Source organism: Leuresthes tenuis, unplaced genomic scaffold (genome assembly GCF_036924035.1).
Source record: "Leuresthes tenuis unplaced genomic scaffold, fLeuTen1.0.hap1 SCAF_20, whole genome shotgun sequence".
Taxonomy (NCBI): domain Eukaryota; kingdom Metazoa; phylum Chordata; class Actinopteri; order Atheriniformes; family Atherinopsidae; genus Leuresthes; species Leuresthes tenuis.
In genome coordinates this window covers 8,192,794-8,208,954 of record NW_027325374.1, presented here as the reverse complement: position 1 = coordinate 8,208,954, position 16,161 = coordinate 8,192,794, and the positions used below count along the sequence as shown (strand labels likewise).

At 39.4% G+C, this 16,161-nt stretch overlaps 1 protein-coding gene across 2 annotated transcripts; it reads right to left on the bottom strand.

Moving 5' to 3' along the window:
- Positions 1-1,427: 1,427 nt before the first annotated feature.
- ldb3b (LIM domain binding 3b) lies at positions 1,428-14,855 on the bottom strand. Of its 2 annotated transcripts, XM_072373501.1 has the most exons (9): positions 14,501-14,854; positions 11,003-11,154; positions 10,498-10,573; positions 6,445-6,467; positions 5,248-5,445; positions 4,101-4,124; positions 2,866-3,035; positions 2,679-2,715; positions 1,428-2,094 (listed from the first exon to the last, which is right to left on the bottom strand). In XM_072373501.1, exons 1-9 carry the CDS (start codon positions 14,594-14,596, stop codon positions 1,998-2,000), a joined length of 873 nt encoding a protein of 290 aa, XP_072229602.1. In that variant the 5' UTR covers positions 14,597-14,854; the 3' UTR covers positions 1,428-1,997. The 2 variants fall into 2 exon arrangements, with proteins under 2 accessions (XP_072229602.1, XP_072229604.1); XM_072373503.1 differs by lacking the exon at positions 4,101-4,124 and having other exon boundaries at positions 14,501-14,855.
- Between the last annotated feature and the right edge of the window lie 1,306 nt (positions 14,856-16,161).

The following is a 16,161-nucleotide window of genomic DNA, read 5'->3' as shown; positions in this document are numbered from 1 at the left end:
CTGATTGTTTGGCAGCAGTTATGTTCAAAAGCAGCAGTTTAAAACGCACACTTCGGCACAATGCTATGAGAGGGTGCCACATTGCTGATTTGTGCGACTGCAGCTGAAACATGCAGGGACACACAGCTGCCCCTTAACTGTGGTTCATACAGCTCCAGAGAGCGGCTTTTTAAAATGTTTTAATTCTTTAGTGTTGTTTCTCGGCCCAAGGTGCAGCTGTTTTCACCAGGAATCACATTTAACCTAAACTAACTTCAGAAGTATGTAGCATCCAGTATGACGTCACTCCAACATGAGGGAAAAAAACAACTTGACAGGCACAGTGATGATATTGCACTCATGTTGAAGGACAGACAGTTAATTAATGACACAGAAATGGAGAAGCTCAGAAATCAGGAGGACAACCAGAGGAAGAGCCAGTCAATAAGGGGTTTGTTTGATGATGGTATCATCAATGATGGTATCTTGCACATTTATTTCCTGTGGCTACCAGCATCAGGTGATGCTGGAGAATGGAGACAGGTACCCGCTATATGTCGATTCATGCACAAACCCACCTAGCTAAGTCCTGACTCCTTTACACCAAACCATTGTGAAGAACCAGTGGCGACAACAGGCCACTGCCGGGTCTCATTGTATTACCAGCATCTGGGCAGACAAAATAACACAAACTCATCTCAAGGATGACCTCCAACTGCTGGCCAGGATGTGTAATCTATGCCTTCGCAGAAGGACATACCTCAACAGTGTAGAAGGGGGCTGTAGTACGCATGTTATACAATAAGTGGAACTAGAATGTTGCATAGATTGATCAACCAACCAACAAACACAATTTTGGCGTAAAATCATGTACTTTGTGTTTTTATCTATGTCATACAGAGCTGCTCTCCTCTGTTCATGATTACTAGTTGGCCCTCTGATTGTTCACACCAGATTGGGCATGTTGGTGTGAAAATGTTACTTATTTTGGAGAAATTAAGATGCTAAATGAGAAGAGACTGTGTGCATGTTATGTTTTTTCATCGACTTTCCTTCTCCTGCATTAATTTGCTACTGTGAAGAGCCAATCAGAATGAGCTAAAAAGTAGAAAAGAGAAGAATTGTCAAAAATTGTCAAGAATTTTTTTCACAAGTCAATTTAAATTAAACAAACTGGGTACTGGGTGCACTGGGTATTTGAAGCTTAACCTGCTTGTAATCACAGCTGTGTCACCATCCATGTCACCACCATCTAATAAACAATAACATTACTCTGTAAGACGCTTATTGCTGATTTAAGTACTAATTAAAAAGTCAGAACACATCTCTTTACATTTCTATCAGCAATATAAATTACAACAAGTGTTGATTGAGGGATGTCTTTATAAATCAAACAATGTCACACACTTAATTCATTTGTTGGGTTCTCAACAGTTCACTTGGCCATATAGATTTAAGAAAATGTTTATTCACATTGATATCAGTACATTTTTGAGTGCATTTTTTTTTACATATTGCATTTGTGCATGTAGATATATCTCTTTGGGTGTATTTCTCCAAGTGTCACATCTGACAAACATGCTCATAGTGTCAAAATCCATACGTTTGTGCATGTGGTATAGGTTCCAGAGCATAAAATAAACATAATTTCTGCATTTTCACTTAAATACTTATGTTTTGTACAATTTCCCTTTATTCTAAGAGACAGTGAAGTCATAAACAGGAAAGAAAAAAACAAAGAAGAAAAAAAAACCAAATGTGAGATCAGGTCTTAGCAGCAGACAAATATATTTGACACATGAGCTTATAAACACATAGCATTCTCACACTAACATTTAGTCACATTCTACTAAGCTAGGCTACAACTATCTCACATTCCTGAGGAGTTTCCTCCTTCTCCTTCTCATTTTTCTCTTCATAATCTAACGCCTCTTCCTGTTAACTCCTATGCTTTTGCCCATCTTTGCATGTCCTCCTCCCATCTGTCACTCTCCCTCTTTTTGCATTTCCTTCTCCCTTTATTCTTGGATGTTGAGGATCTGTGCAGACAATCCGTGGTGCCAGTTCTTCAGCTTGGCAAAGCGAGGTCCTTTGACCTCTGACTCAAACTTCTCTCTGATTGTGAGGAAGACAGGCCTGTTAGATCTGGTGTAAACATAACATTTTAGCTAAATAAAAGACCGTTATCAGGTCTGTGTAGTGGAGATGAAGCTACCAACAAGAGTTGGTTAGCTCAGTTTACCATAAAGATTTGAAACTGGGCGAAACAGCTTGCCTGTCTCCATCAAAACTCTGTCCGTAAGTGATTCTGAAGCTCACCAATGAATTAATTTCTTTCATTCATCAAAAAGCTCAGTGTAAAAATGGATAGTTATGTTTTCTTGGCAACAGCTGCTAAAAGCTACAGAGGTTTCCATAGGTGGAAACAGCCAGGCATGTTGCTTCACGCTTAGGGTATCCTACCAAGTCCTAGTTAAGACTTAATTGTTAACATACAGATATAAGAGTGGTATCAACCTCTTTGTAAGAATATAATTAAGTTTTCTTCAAAACATGGAAACATTTCCTTTATGAAACATGGCTATCCACAGGAACTGATTTGTTTAATCCTCCCCTTGAATTGTCTTTGATTTAATCTGATGACAAATACAGACTGAAACAAGGAGATGAACGCTTCCTCATTAAAATACCACTCTTACCTCGACTTCTGAAGTGCTTCCTCATCTGGATCTTGCACTGCATGGACAGAAATGAGGATTCAGTACTGACTCAATAAGAATATGATAACTGAATAACTAAACAAAAGTGAGAATAAACAGAGGGGTGTATCAAGCAGCTAAGGAAGGACAAAAGAAAAAAAAGAAAAAGAGGAGTCTGGGTACTGACGATATTCAGTGCCAGTGATGTGGGCCAAGACCCTGAAGCTTTTAGACTGCAGGTTAGCAGCACGGCGAGCCCACTCGCTCATGTCCTGGTTCGTTTCTGCTGGCCTGATCACTGCTTGGTACACCGGAGATGCGCAGTCTACCACAGGCTCCTTGATGGGCAGAGCTCCACTGGAGGGCAGAGGGTACACTGAGACCTCAGAATATGTGGTATTTATTACAAATATGAACAAAATATGTAAAAACAAATCTAAAGAGTGTTACGTACCCATAATGCACTGGGAATTATTTAGCATATATCTTTTCTGAATGTATTTAGCTAAAAGTGTTTAGTGTCAAGCAAATATATTTACTGTTGGTAGCCTAAAACGTTCCTTCTGTGCATTTAAGCAGTTGTTTGAAATTGAAGAATTGTTCAAATATAATGTTTTCCCTCCCGTTTTTACAATGTGTCCCTAATAAGGAGATGAGCTCGTTGGAAAAACTGGCAAAGACCCCTGCTGGTACTACAACAAGAGGGCACCAATGTGATATTTTTACATCTACATCTAGCCCATTTGAACTCATCAAGACTTGTGGCTGCCATTAGACAAGGGTACAGGCACATTTCTATATATCAGTTCTTAATGGGTAAATGTCACATGAGAGTATTTGAGGTTTAGATACAATGTAGTGAAAGACAGTTATATTATCATGGTCAATTACAACAGTTTTGCCCCATGACACAGACTATTGGGGTTGACGCTCCCTTGGATGGAGGGTACTTGTTGTGTACAGTATAATAAATATTGGAGTGACCTTGAAGCAAATTGACTGGACAGCGCTGTCCCAGTGTTGTTTAATGAATATTAGAAAGTGAGTCAGTACCATCATCAGTAGTTTAAAAACCCACAAACGGATGATTTCCATGCCATTAAATTCCATCAGATGAAATCCCATCATGTTTCAACGATCCCCTAAATATGACTTGCACTTCACACTTTGGCCGAAGTACCTAGGAAGGTACTTCCACAAATGAAACCGAGTCCATGGTTAGCAAGTTTGTCCATCAAACACTGTGATTCATAACACATCAGAAAACCATATGAACACACAAACATAACAAAGTGAACTTAGGGATGCAGAGGGATTTTCAAATATAACATGTATAGAGCAATGCACAAACTGTTATGAAGTCATGAGACAAAAGAGTGTTTAATTAGAGGCAGGAGGGAAACGCAATGCTGCTGTACTTACGCCAAGGGAGAGCCCGCCTCCTCACTGAGGTCATGATCAGGAGGGAAGAATGGGAAGGGATGGGTGAAGGACAGCACAAGTGTGGTTGGTTGGATAGAATGAGCAGAGGAAAGTGGGTGAAAGGCACAGAGGAGTCCATTGCACAGACACAGACAACAAAGAAAAGCCAAACACTACTGTAAATATCCTATTTGTAGCAGCATAGGCTTTAAGAGGCCATATTATACTTTAGGGGGTTTTCCCTCATCTTCAGTGTCTTATAAGTCCTTTTTATTTTGACAAATGTCTTCAAACTTAAAAACTCCACACCAAAAGGAGTTATTCCCTCACACAGAAGATACTTCTCATGAACTGCTTGATCATCTTGTTTGCAGCCCCATCTTTGCTTTTGTTACTTATTGACATCATTACGTAACACATTTGCACATTGCTTGCCTGGAGATTACTGGAGAAGTACAGCAGTAATGTATAACAGGAAAAAATAATTTCATTATTTAAACATTAAACCTATTCTCGTAGACTGCCAAAATGCAAAATTCTTAACCTGTACTTGAGCATAATATGGGCTCTTTGATATGAGCTGAAAAGCTCCATTTTGTTTGCGGTTGGAATCTTAAAGGGCCAGTTCACCCAAATTCTACAAATTAAATCAGTCTACCTTCGGTTTAATTTGCTTTTTGTGGTTTTGCTTAAGCACCAAAGGAACATGGTTAAGTTATGGAACCAAAAGCTACATGGTTATGGTTATGTATCACACTTTTGAAGTAACCTAGTGTGTTGGATAGTGACACAGAAGTATGCTGTTGCACTACATTTATCTGACATATTGAAACATACACCACAAATCACAACAAAGTTGACTTAGTTTTTATCTGACAATAAACTTGTTCCACCATATGTATTATAGCAAAGCAAAATATGTGTTTTCAGTTCTTTCAGATGTTTGTCTGTTTCTTTAAAGGTAGAAATCTTCTAGGTTGTAATTTCCAAAGACTGAAAAGTGAGTTTGATACCACAACATAGTTACACAAGCAGAATAGATTTTTAATTTGGGTGAACTGACTGAATGTAATGTGATATCAAGTCCATGAGTGAGGAAAAGACGAAAAATAATAACGAGGGGATTAGTTTGGCTGTGTGATCTCACCTCTCGTGTCCCTTGGCCTGCGACTGTCCTGCAATGGCGTCCATGATGGCGTCCTGTGAGTACATGCTGATTGGTGTGTTGTACTGAGCGTGAACGATTGTGGCCTTTCCTCCTGGACCCCTCACCTCAATGGGCTTGTGGGTGGACAGGGCAGAGTCTTTCAAAGCTATGGGGTTAAAGCTGGGAGAGTACTCCACACTGTCAGAGTCGGTGTGGGGTGGGGTCACAGGTCAGTGGGTCAAGGGTTTAGTCATGAGATGTTTACAGAGAGGAAATTGAGAGGAGGAAAAGACAGAGAGAAAACTGTTAGGCTGACTAAAGTTAGATTCACACAAGATATGTTAATGCCTCCTATTCAAAGCACATAAAATGCACATCATGGGCAGTTGTTATTCTACAGATTTCCCAAAATGCTTATTTTTAAAACAACTAGCAGGCCAAAAAAAAAAATCATTAATTGTATGTTTAAAATCACAGAAACACATCCCAGATGATGCTTTACTGATATGTCTTACTGTTGTAGTTGTAAAAAGCAGACATAACATCATCAACCATGCATGTACATTCAGTGAAACACTGTAAACTGCGAAAAAGGACCATCAGAGGTGGAAAACATGGGCAGACGTCATAAATGAATTATGACCTCAGGAATAGAAATGAAGCATCAGTTGTTTATAAAACTAAAGTACTTATTAAACTGTTTTAAAATGGCTTCATGTGTAAGTAACTTTATTTCTTAAAATCTCTGTACCCTACTACATCATATATTGTGACCGTCTTACATTTTTTTACACATTATATTATGTGAGTGGCATCAACACAGTCAAGTAAACTTTAAAAAAAGTGACCTGAAGAATAAAGTACAACAATTTCCACTGAAATGTACTAAGCCTTTCAAAATATACAGTTGACTGCCAGGGGGTAATCATACTTTTTTATTTTCCACTTCTGGGGACCAGATTCTGTTAATAAAGTCAGATAACATTTTCAGCTTGTGAGTTAGTTTGGAAACAAGTGATCAATGCTATGCTTATGAGGAAGCGTAAACATTATGCTCAAATACGCATGAACACATGTGGAGCACTTCACTCCACAACATTATAATGCCTGGTAGAAGACTGAACACTAACGCTATCATACTATCTACTGAGGTTTACTTCATGCACATGAAATGCTCATAAATATGATGGTACTGACTTTCCAGCTGTGTTTGCGATGACCTAAAACACACCAGAGGAATAGACAGACAAAAAGAGACAAAGAAGGAGAGAATGCAATGAATCTCTTGAGGTAATGGGGGATAACAATAGCTCTGCATTTGTTGTAGGAAACTATCCAACTACAGTGCTCCTCTGTAATCCCACATCCCATGTACACGTTAGAATAGCAGTCATTTATCATCAGTGGGATATTTCCCTGCTCCCCCTTCATCCTCAGGAGTGACTGACAAGAGCAAAAGTCTCAGTCACACGACACAGCACAGGGGGGTTGCAAAGACACATTTAGTACAGAACAGACAGAAATACACACAAACACAACATAAAACACGAGATCCAGCTATGTGAGAAGCCATCACATATACTGTATGACTGCAGGGCCCCACAGACTTTTACACAAGGAAGGAACTGAGTCAGATATTTCATTTATAAAATACTTCTATGAAGATATCACAAAGTTAAAGGTTATATTTTCCAATCTTTCACTTTTGCTGTTTATAGTTGTGCCAACAAGAAATGATGACATTTTACCACATGTTCCAATCACATTTTGAAGGCGCTGAAACTTGCATGTTACAGTGAACAAATGAAAGCTGTTGAAGCATGAGATTATGGGAGTTACAGTCCTCACCAGCGTTGCATATTAAAAACTATTCTTGGTTGAGACACAACCTTAAAGTTGTATTTACTTTACATGTCGTCATCGTCATTTCATCTTACTTGAATAAAACAACTGCAAAATATATCAACACACTGCAACTCAGTGTGTTACATGCTAGGATGGGAGTCCCATCTTGGTACCTTTACTTACTGCTGTTTTTACCTGGTTTGCTTTTGTTTTGTTTGGCTAAAGAGAAGAGATGGAAAAAGGAAAAAGTAGCAAGAAGCAAATTGACTTTATCATGGTCAGAGCCATTAAAGCTTGCACTGTGCTGAAACCAGATCCCCTCAAAATCCAATTCCCTTTTCTTTTTGGCCAAATATTTAACTAATTAAACTAACTATTATATGTCCAAATATTTTCGGAAGAACACTTATTTTATAAAGTCAAAGACAGTGTTTATGAGCCACTATATTGATAATTGTGTTATTTCAGGATTTCTTATGCCGGTAGGTTTAGAATTTGGCAATTTCACCTTCACCATATACATTGACTTGGTTAGTGAGAGCAATTTGTTGAAAGATTATTGTAGATATTGTTGAAAGCTATGTTAATAATCAAATATAACTGGCTATGTGATGCATCAGCTGCAAAATTATTGTGGCTGGAAAACACACACACATACACAGAGACCACGATCTTATATTCAAATCAAGTAATTCCTGTGGCTATTTTAGATCATCACTGCGCAAAACATCAGACTTGTTTTGAGACATGGAGGGAAGGACATATATTTGCGTTCATTGTCTGCGTTAATCTGTTAAGATCCACTCGATACCTTCTATAAAACATTTAGATATGTTCCGGTACAGTGGGTAAAGTGAAATATCCTACACATAAGACATTTCCCAATAGAAGGGGGTGTCCTATCTGAGGTTTAGCTTTCAGGGGACTCAGTTTGATGGTGTGTAACCGGAGCGGAACATTCCATGACCGTGTACAACAGCTGCTCTGTCCTGTGTGTGCGTCTCCATGTTCTCAGTGAGGTGGGGCCTCTGGCATGATACTAACGTCATCGTCCTGCGCTCTGCTTTGAGCGTGTTTCCTGAAACCTTACTTACCGTTTGGCTGCTAATGCGAAGCAGCTTGGTCCAGAGGGGAAACACATTAGAGGAGACTGATACCTGGATGTGATATGTCAGAGGCCTTGCAGGTCAGACCCTTAATTAACATCTGAAACTATTCTGAAGCTGAGGTTTCACCCATACTTAGCTATCCCACCAACAAAGCCAACCTAAACCTTTTGGCGCCATACAGTATGTGGACAAGCTATACAAAGATGTTGCTTGGCTCTGGTGTGTTTTCGGGAGTCCCTATTATTCTGGCTGTCAGTAAATTTCATAAAAAGTTCAAAAGCATCAATATCTTACCAGCTAAAAACAACATATTGCAACATATAAAGTTGTGGCAAACAGTCACAAACTAACTGTTGTTGATGGTATTTTATTGAATTTGTTCACAATAAATTAAGAAAATAAAGAAATCCACTCTGGCGGGCCTGAAAAGTGCAATGCACAATGTTAGCACACCAGAAAATGTCTATTGTTTATTGTGACCCTTCACATATAACTTCTACTGATTTATATATATTTCATGACCGAAGGCTGATGCCATTACCCACGAGTGCCAAATGTGTCACTCCACAGGATGACAACAGTGTGATGGATTATAGTCTTTAATCCAAACTTTCAAGAGTTTGCCTACTACAAGAGCATTTGCCACACTTAGAATTATACTCAAAAAAGGTTGGGTTACTTTGTGTAATTAAATTAGGATGTTTAAGAGCAAATATGATAACTCGGTAGATTAATCATGTGGTTCAGATAAAGGTTACTTTGCAATATTTGTGATTGGTAATAGCCTTATTTATTATTATTCGAGCTAAATTCTTTGAGATACAGGAGAAAAAAAATTATTTTCATTTTTCAATACTGAATATCTTTATCTTATCCAGTTTTAACAAGCTTATTAGACTATATTAGTCCAATAGTAGTCTTCTGTAATAGTGAACTAATTCTGTATGGCTGAACAAAAAGACATTACCATCACACTTTTTCTTTTTTTATGATTGCTGACCCTCAAAGAAAAATGCCAATATTACAGCTGATCTATAATATTCAAATGATAAGAAAAAAAAAAAACCCTGGAACTTACAGGAAGTAAAGAAAGAACAGAAAAAAAGCCAATAACTCAAATGACCAATTCTGGTTAAGACCCATTAGTAATCAAGTGTGCTATTCTTTAACCTTATTAGGGCTTTACAAGCAAGTTTTGTCTTCAAAACCCTGCACTGGGTTTATTCTGTCAAAATAAAAAGGGGAAGGTATAATTTCTAAAAGACAAAAAAAAAAAGCTGAAACAGAACACAAAAATGTCTCCTCTGAAATGTTTGAATGGGGCGCTCAGACCATTTGACCTTTTGCAAAGAGTTTCAGGTCTGCCTGACATAGAATGTCACTGCAGGCCAATCCACTGCTATTCTGTTACCTGAATGCAGGCCAGACACGTTTGTGTGTACGATCCTGAAATAGTGCCACGTGTGAGAGGTACGAACACTGGGACAGTAATGGAAAGTTATGAGTGCATTTTCTCCTCATAGCTCAGTTAATGAGTGATTAAAAGGGGGTGGTGAGATGCCATTCCTCTAAATTGAAAAACTGTGTTTTGAGTACTTTTTTCTTGCACTACCTTAGTGCTGCTTTCAGGTGATTGCCATGGGAGTTAAATCTTCCTCTCTTAGTATTACATAACTGGTGATAAGAAAGCTCTAACCTACCCAAGGGAAGCTCTCCCAGCAGCTGATGATCTCTGGCCTAACTTGCCCTGAATATGCACCATTGCCCTGAGCGTTTCAGGGGAGTAAAATCCGACTGGGGAACTGTACTGCCCCCACTGGCCTGGTGGAGATCAAGTGGGTGGGAAGAGCTATCTGTTGCACGACCTTTATCCTTCAGGATTCCACAAGATCCTGGCTCCTCCATTTGAACTTCGCCTGCAAAATGTTCCTCCTGTGCCTCCTTAAAAATGGGAGATTGTGATGATAGATGGATGTATAGATAGAAAAAATCTTTTGAATTAGATTAAGGGTAGCTGTTTTCAATTAATTTTCCCTGACATTCGGTTGGAGTTTGCAGACTTTGACCTCCATGCAGCACTCTCTGCAGTTGCACTGTTAATATTTTACACTAGAGGGCGGCAGGACTCTGCCCTGATGGCACCATCACAAACGTTTACACTGATACTCTTACACACATGCACAGGATAAAAATACAAACAGCTGTTACAAACATATATACAACATGGACATTTAACAGACATCGTATGTAATATATGGCATGTTTGTGCGTTGTGACATAGCGGTTATGGTTTTACCTTCTGGTGGGGGATAATTGGCATGGGTGAGTCCATTCTTGGAGTTGCTGTGGGAACTGGAGCAGGACGTCTTGACCTATAGATTGAACAACAAAATTCCTATTCAAACAGAACTTCCCTAACTGAAATGTGTTTTGTTTCTTATGACTTTGGGATGTTGAAACAGCAAAATAAGACTGTTTTGACATTAATTTGTTGAGGAAGTAAGGTTTTTACTGTACTCCTCTTACATCTAAAATGAACATGTGATTTGGTGAAACTGCAGTTAGTTAATGACTAACCAGACTCAAACTTACACAAGTGTGAGGTGAAAACTTAATTCCCCAGTGCATACACACTAAGCAGCTGTTTTAATTACTGTGACTTTCTTGTTAAATATCCAATGCGAATTATCCCTCCGTTCTTTATAAATTTTATGACTTCTGTAACTTAAAAGTGTCCTTTGCATCACTTATATGAGGTAGTTGGGGATGGGTGTTTGAGGACAAATGTGTTGGTTGTTTACTTCTGCATTGTGAGCGACAGTTTGTTGATGGCAGACTTGATCTTGTTCTGGGCCTCCAGGTGCGTCATCCCATCGGTGCTGACCCCATCGATGGCTGAGATGATGTCACCCTGGGCCAGGCTGCCGCCCGCAGCTTTGCTGCCAGGAGTTATCTATGGAAGGGGGTTGACATAGCAGATCATATTAAAACTCCTGTCAAAGATTTCTCTGGTGATTGAATTTGGAGTTACATATATGGAACTTTGGGTGACATTTATGCATCCTAGATCAACACGGAAACATGAGCATGAAATTAGAAACCAATGGGCTCTGGTGCATTCCAGGAAAATTTAAAAATGTAAATTTAAATTACCGGTAGAATAATTTGTTCGTTTAATGCCAAGTCAGAGGAGCGTCATCACTCAGCTCACACATAATATGTCGCACCTCACTCCATGCAGATTTATATGATGTGTGTAGTAGCTCAGTAAATAACCACTTAAGACAGAGAAGAGAAAATCTGATTAACAAAAATAAACAAATCCTTTAGCTCTGCTGATGAGGTGCTCGAGCATGAAGTGTGAAAAACAGAGAATTCTATTTTCTGTTGTTTAACAATAATGTTTCTTATATTTTGTTTGAATGCTATTGGAACTTTCAGAGATTTAGTATAGGAAGGAGAGAAAAGCTGAAAACAGAGAGAGGACTCCCTGATAACTAAACAAAATGCTTTTACCATAGTTCTATATTTCCTTTTTCAATTACTCTTCATGTAATTAGTACATCTCCCGGCTCTGCCACAAGGCCAGACTTTAGTAGCCAAACTATACAGAGTGGAGGTTTAAGTGAGCTCAGAAGCATACATTGTCCGGTCTAGACTTACAGTCAACTTGTTGAGGAGTTAAAAATAAGTGATGCTCCTGAGCCTAACACATTCACACACACACACACACTCGTGCAAGACTTCCCTGGTTGTTGTTATTTTCCCTTCTTCCTGAATAAGATTTGCATTAATTGTAATTCTCCTTACTACAACCCAAATTTGACCTCAGTTATGTCACAATCACACGTGAACTGTCTCTTGTGCCTTATTTGACTTCTCAACCCCCCTCCTTTTGCATGCTTGTTTAAATTCCTCTTTCATACTTTTGTGTTTAAGTTGAATTCTTCATATCTATGTGTGTGGCCGTGTGCACGTGGAAAGTAGACCTACTGTAAATGGTAGCTGGTGGTGACAGATTATTTCTGCACGGCTGCCTCGACGTAAACACACACACCTAGATGCTTCCTTTCTTATCTTTTCGTGCACATTTTTATACGCATCTGAGCCTTCAAATGTATCAGACGACAAACATTAGATGGTGATGACAAATTATTCTATGACAATTAGAAAGGTAGTTATAAAGGAATGTTTTCTGTGAATAAAATGCTGAATATATTTTAATGTAATAAAGAATGTGAGTACCTAATTCTACACAGGTAAGCATGATATATTTTTTACATAGGCATATATTTTCTAAGTGTACTTCAAATCAGTTGCCACTCAGAGACCGGAGAGCCGTTTTCATTAATTTAGAAATATCTCAGCCAATACAGAGCTCCTAAATCGAAAGTCAGCGTTAGAGAAAGCACTGCCTTCTACAAAAAAAAATCTGAACTAAAAATCAATATACAGTATAGCATATTTAATGTTCTGTGCTTTAGCTAACAGTATGTAAGGAATCCACTGTCTTCATTTCTCTTTCTTTTCTTAGTTCTTGGCAAAAGTAGGCCGAAATCCAAACCGTAGTGTGTTACGTCAAACTGTAATGTCATCCCGAGCTGTCACGTCAAGCTGCAATGTTTTATGTTAACCTGCCAGGGTCCATCACAACCAGAGGACGAAGACACATCTGATGGTACAATGATAAAGGGCAACAGATTAAAGACCCCAATGGCTGACTAAAACCTGGTGGTCAACAAAACCCTGCAAAAAACCAGCAGATGTCAGCATCTGTGAGTCAGTATAACACAGCCTGATTGCCAGTTGACCATCAGTCAGGACCAAATAATGGGGAGGTGTGAGGGGGCAGAGTCAATATCCAAATTGCTCCACTCAGGTAAGCATCGCCACCCTCAATCGTTTCCTCATTCTCCCATTTCCCAGATCTTTCATCATTCCTTCACTCCATCTGTTCTTACACAGGCGCAGCTCCAGCGGCTGGAAATGAAACTGACCAGCAAAGAGGAATTAAGCTTACCAAAGGTAACACAAGCTGCCATTAGCTCCCTCAGAATCCTCGTCTCTTTCCCGTTCCATTCCTACCCCTCTCTGTCCATCTATCTCTCTTCCAGTGCTATTTAAAGCAAAGACTTTGAATACTACAGCAGTCCTGCCAAAGCGAGACCCAATCTGTACTGAGCAGTGATTTGTTCTCCTAATTTTTTACCGTGACTTTTGTTTAATGCATTTTAAACTAATGGTTGAGAATCTTTTTTCAAAAGTTCTCATGAGCAGATATTTCTCTTTTAGGCTACTAACTGTTCTTTGGAACAGCAGAACGAAGACTTACACTTGTTGTATACGACTAAACCTTTAGCAATGTTGCATTGGAATACAGTTCACGGTTTAGTTTGGAGTTTTGACGGTGAAAATATATCAACTAGTGTCAATATCATCTAACATTCCTTGCTTAATTTAGTTTTCATTTGACTTAATTGAAAGTCTTTCACGATTGATAAATCAAATGTGATCTAAATGTATATTTTTGCCTAATATTTCATGAGCAACGTTAAAGACAACTAACAGCAGTAAAAGTTGACAACTGCAGTGGTCCTTCTACTCCAGTAAAACTATTCCTGTCTTTCCACTGTTGCTCTATTTTAGAAATCTTCATGGAGATTACATTGGAGCTTCCCTGTCATCATCATGTACAGCAACATTACATAACCGCTGCTCTGCCGCCTCTCACAAATACACAAATCACACCTGTGCACATGCATATCACACACATTTACAGTTTGCACATGCACAGACATGAGCTGTAAAGGATCAGATTTAGACAACCAGGTTACATCTATTGTTTAAACACTACTGTCAAATTCTTTCATACATTTCTGCCTGAATTACTGCCAATTAAAACCAGTGTTAAAAGTAACAAACCTGGAGCAGAAGATTTATTTTTGATTTAGATTTTTTTTCTGAAACAGCTACAACTGCAAATCTTTAAGATGATTCTTAATCAGATATTCAGGCAGTGAGAGATGATAGAATTTAAGAATTTTAGAGTTAAGACGACTATAAGGTCCACGGAGCTGTCGACCGTGTGCGTTTATCATCACTGTGTTGTTCAGTGTTCTTTGGTCCTGATACAAAAGTGTATCAGTGATAAATATCTTTAGTTTCAGTGTATGTGCATGACAAATTGTCAGTTTGTCATTGATTGAACCACCTTGTCAATACCACACTGCTTGTTACTTTCTCTTTGAAAGTTACTTTGTCATAACAAATTTTAGCCTGAAAGCATATCTCTGTCTTACCCTGGAGATAGTGAGCGGCATATTGAAATCCTTCCCTCCCTGTAGTCTGAAGCCCCATGGAGCGGGGCCATTCAGAGTCACTGTGTACGTACTCATCTTCTGTTAAATGTCAGCACTCCACCTGCTAACAACTCCTTCTGGCTGTGCGTTTCCTCCTCCTGTTTGGTGTGTGCCCTTGTTCTGCTATCCTTTTGTCCCAGTCAGTGCCTCAGTGGTCGCTCCTCCTCCGTCAGCTCCGTCTTCACAACCGTCTCTCCTCGTCTGCTCCCAGCTCTCAGAACAAACACCCTGGGGTGGTGGTGGTGCTGGTGAATGGGTGGGTCAGGTGCTGTGGAACCTTTGAAGACACACACAGGCACACATTCGTGTACACAAATACACACAGGCAGGGAGTGCAGAGCAGAGCAGAGCAGAGCGACTGCAGAAAAACGATGAACCCTCTCAGAGTCTGACCCTGAAATCAAAAACTATCACAAAACCTCAAGTCAGTGAGAGTGCAAAGCCTCAAAAGTCAACATTAAACTTAATATTAAGGTGGAAAAGAATTTCTTGCCTGTAGGGTTGCTGAGGTTGAGGGACAGACGGGCTAAGAATAGCTGAGACTAGCAGAGACACAGGGGCCCTGGCCCCGTATAAGGCCTGTAACACGAAGCCCCAGAATGCTTCACTGCCGATTCACATCGCCAATATAGACCCCTCTTACTGCAACACATTCTTTCTCTCTCTTTCCCTCTCTTAGCACTATCAGTACATGCTGCCAGCACCCTATTATCTGTAGTCAGTCTTTGTACGCCGATGTTGTTCGCGTTTCCGTCGTGTGTTTTGCTTGAGAAAGGAAACAATAAATTACTCAGCGCCTATTCCCTGGAAACACACCCACCAGGCTGATTAGACTGCCAGTTGTGTGTGTGTTTTTTCATGTGGAGCAATAATTTAATTAGCAGTCAACCACAGCTGTTAGAGTCAAAATAAACAAACAGAGCAGAGATGGTTTAATGCCTGGTTGCAAACTGCTTTTATATATATATTTCATTCTGTCATTCTGTTACATTAAGTCAGTGCACAGTGTGATAGCAAACACTTGATGTTTTGTGCTTCACATTTCCAATAACTGAGACTGACATTTTTCCTCTGACTCTCAGCAAGAAAGTGAATACAGATACTATTTTTTCTAAAAAAGATAGAAGACAAATTACTCATTCCAAAAGTCCAGGGATGCATGTGGTAGTATTGTTCATGCACTCCTTTAGTGTTTACTACATGCATCCCGCACGTTGTACAATTGTAATTTGCTCCACTTTCTTCTTCACTGGGTGTCTAAAACTTATTGTTCAGACTCTGCTCCATGTTAGCAGGGTTGCAAAATATCACATAATTTCTGCTCATTAGTTAGTTGCATGATTAGTTCCATGGACTCGTGCTGCTGTGGCCAAATTCTGACCTGCCATCTGTGGGCTGTGGTCAAAGTCACTGAGCTCACATGTTACCCCAGTTCTGATGTATGATGTCAACACTGACTAAAGCTCTTTTCCTGTATGGGTAATTGCATTGCACTGACAAGCTGGGGCACAGGTGTTCCCTTTAAAGAGTCCCAGTGAACGTGTTGAAGATACTGAAACCTTGTAGTTGGCATGATTATGTATTACATTTTAATTTGGAAG

Bases quoted from the DNA above. Each gene is read 5' to 3' on its own strand.
- ldb3b (XM_072373501.1), bottom strand. From the start codon at position 14,596: ATGAGTACGTACACAGTGACTCTGAATGGCCCCGCTCCATGGGGCTTC. The intron at 6,468-10,497 runs GTAAAACCATAA...GGTGTGTTTTAG, and splicing joins CAATTATCCCCCACCAGAAG to GTCATCGCAAACACAGCTGG. The intron at 2,095-2,678 runs GTAAGAGTGGTA...CCTCACAATCAG, and splicing joins GAAGCACTTCAGAAGTCGAG to AGAGAAGTTTGAGTCAGAGG.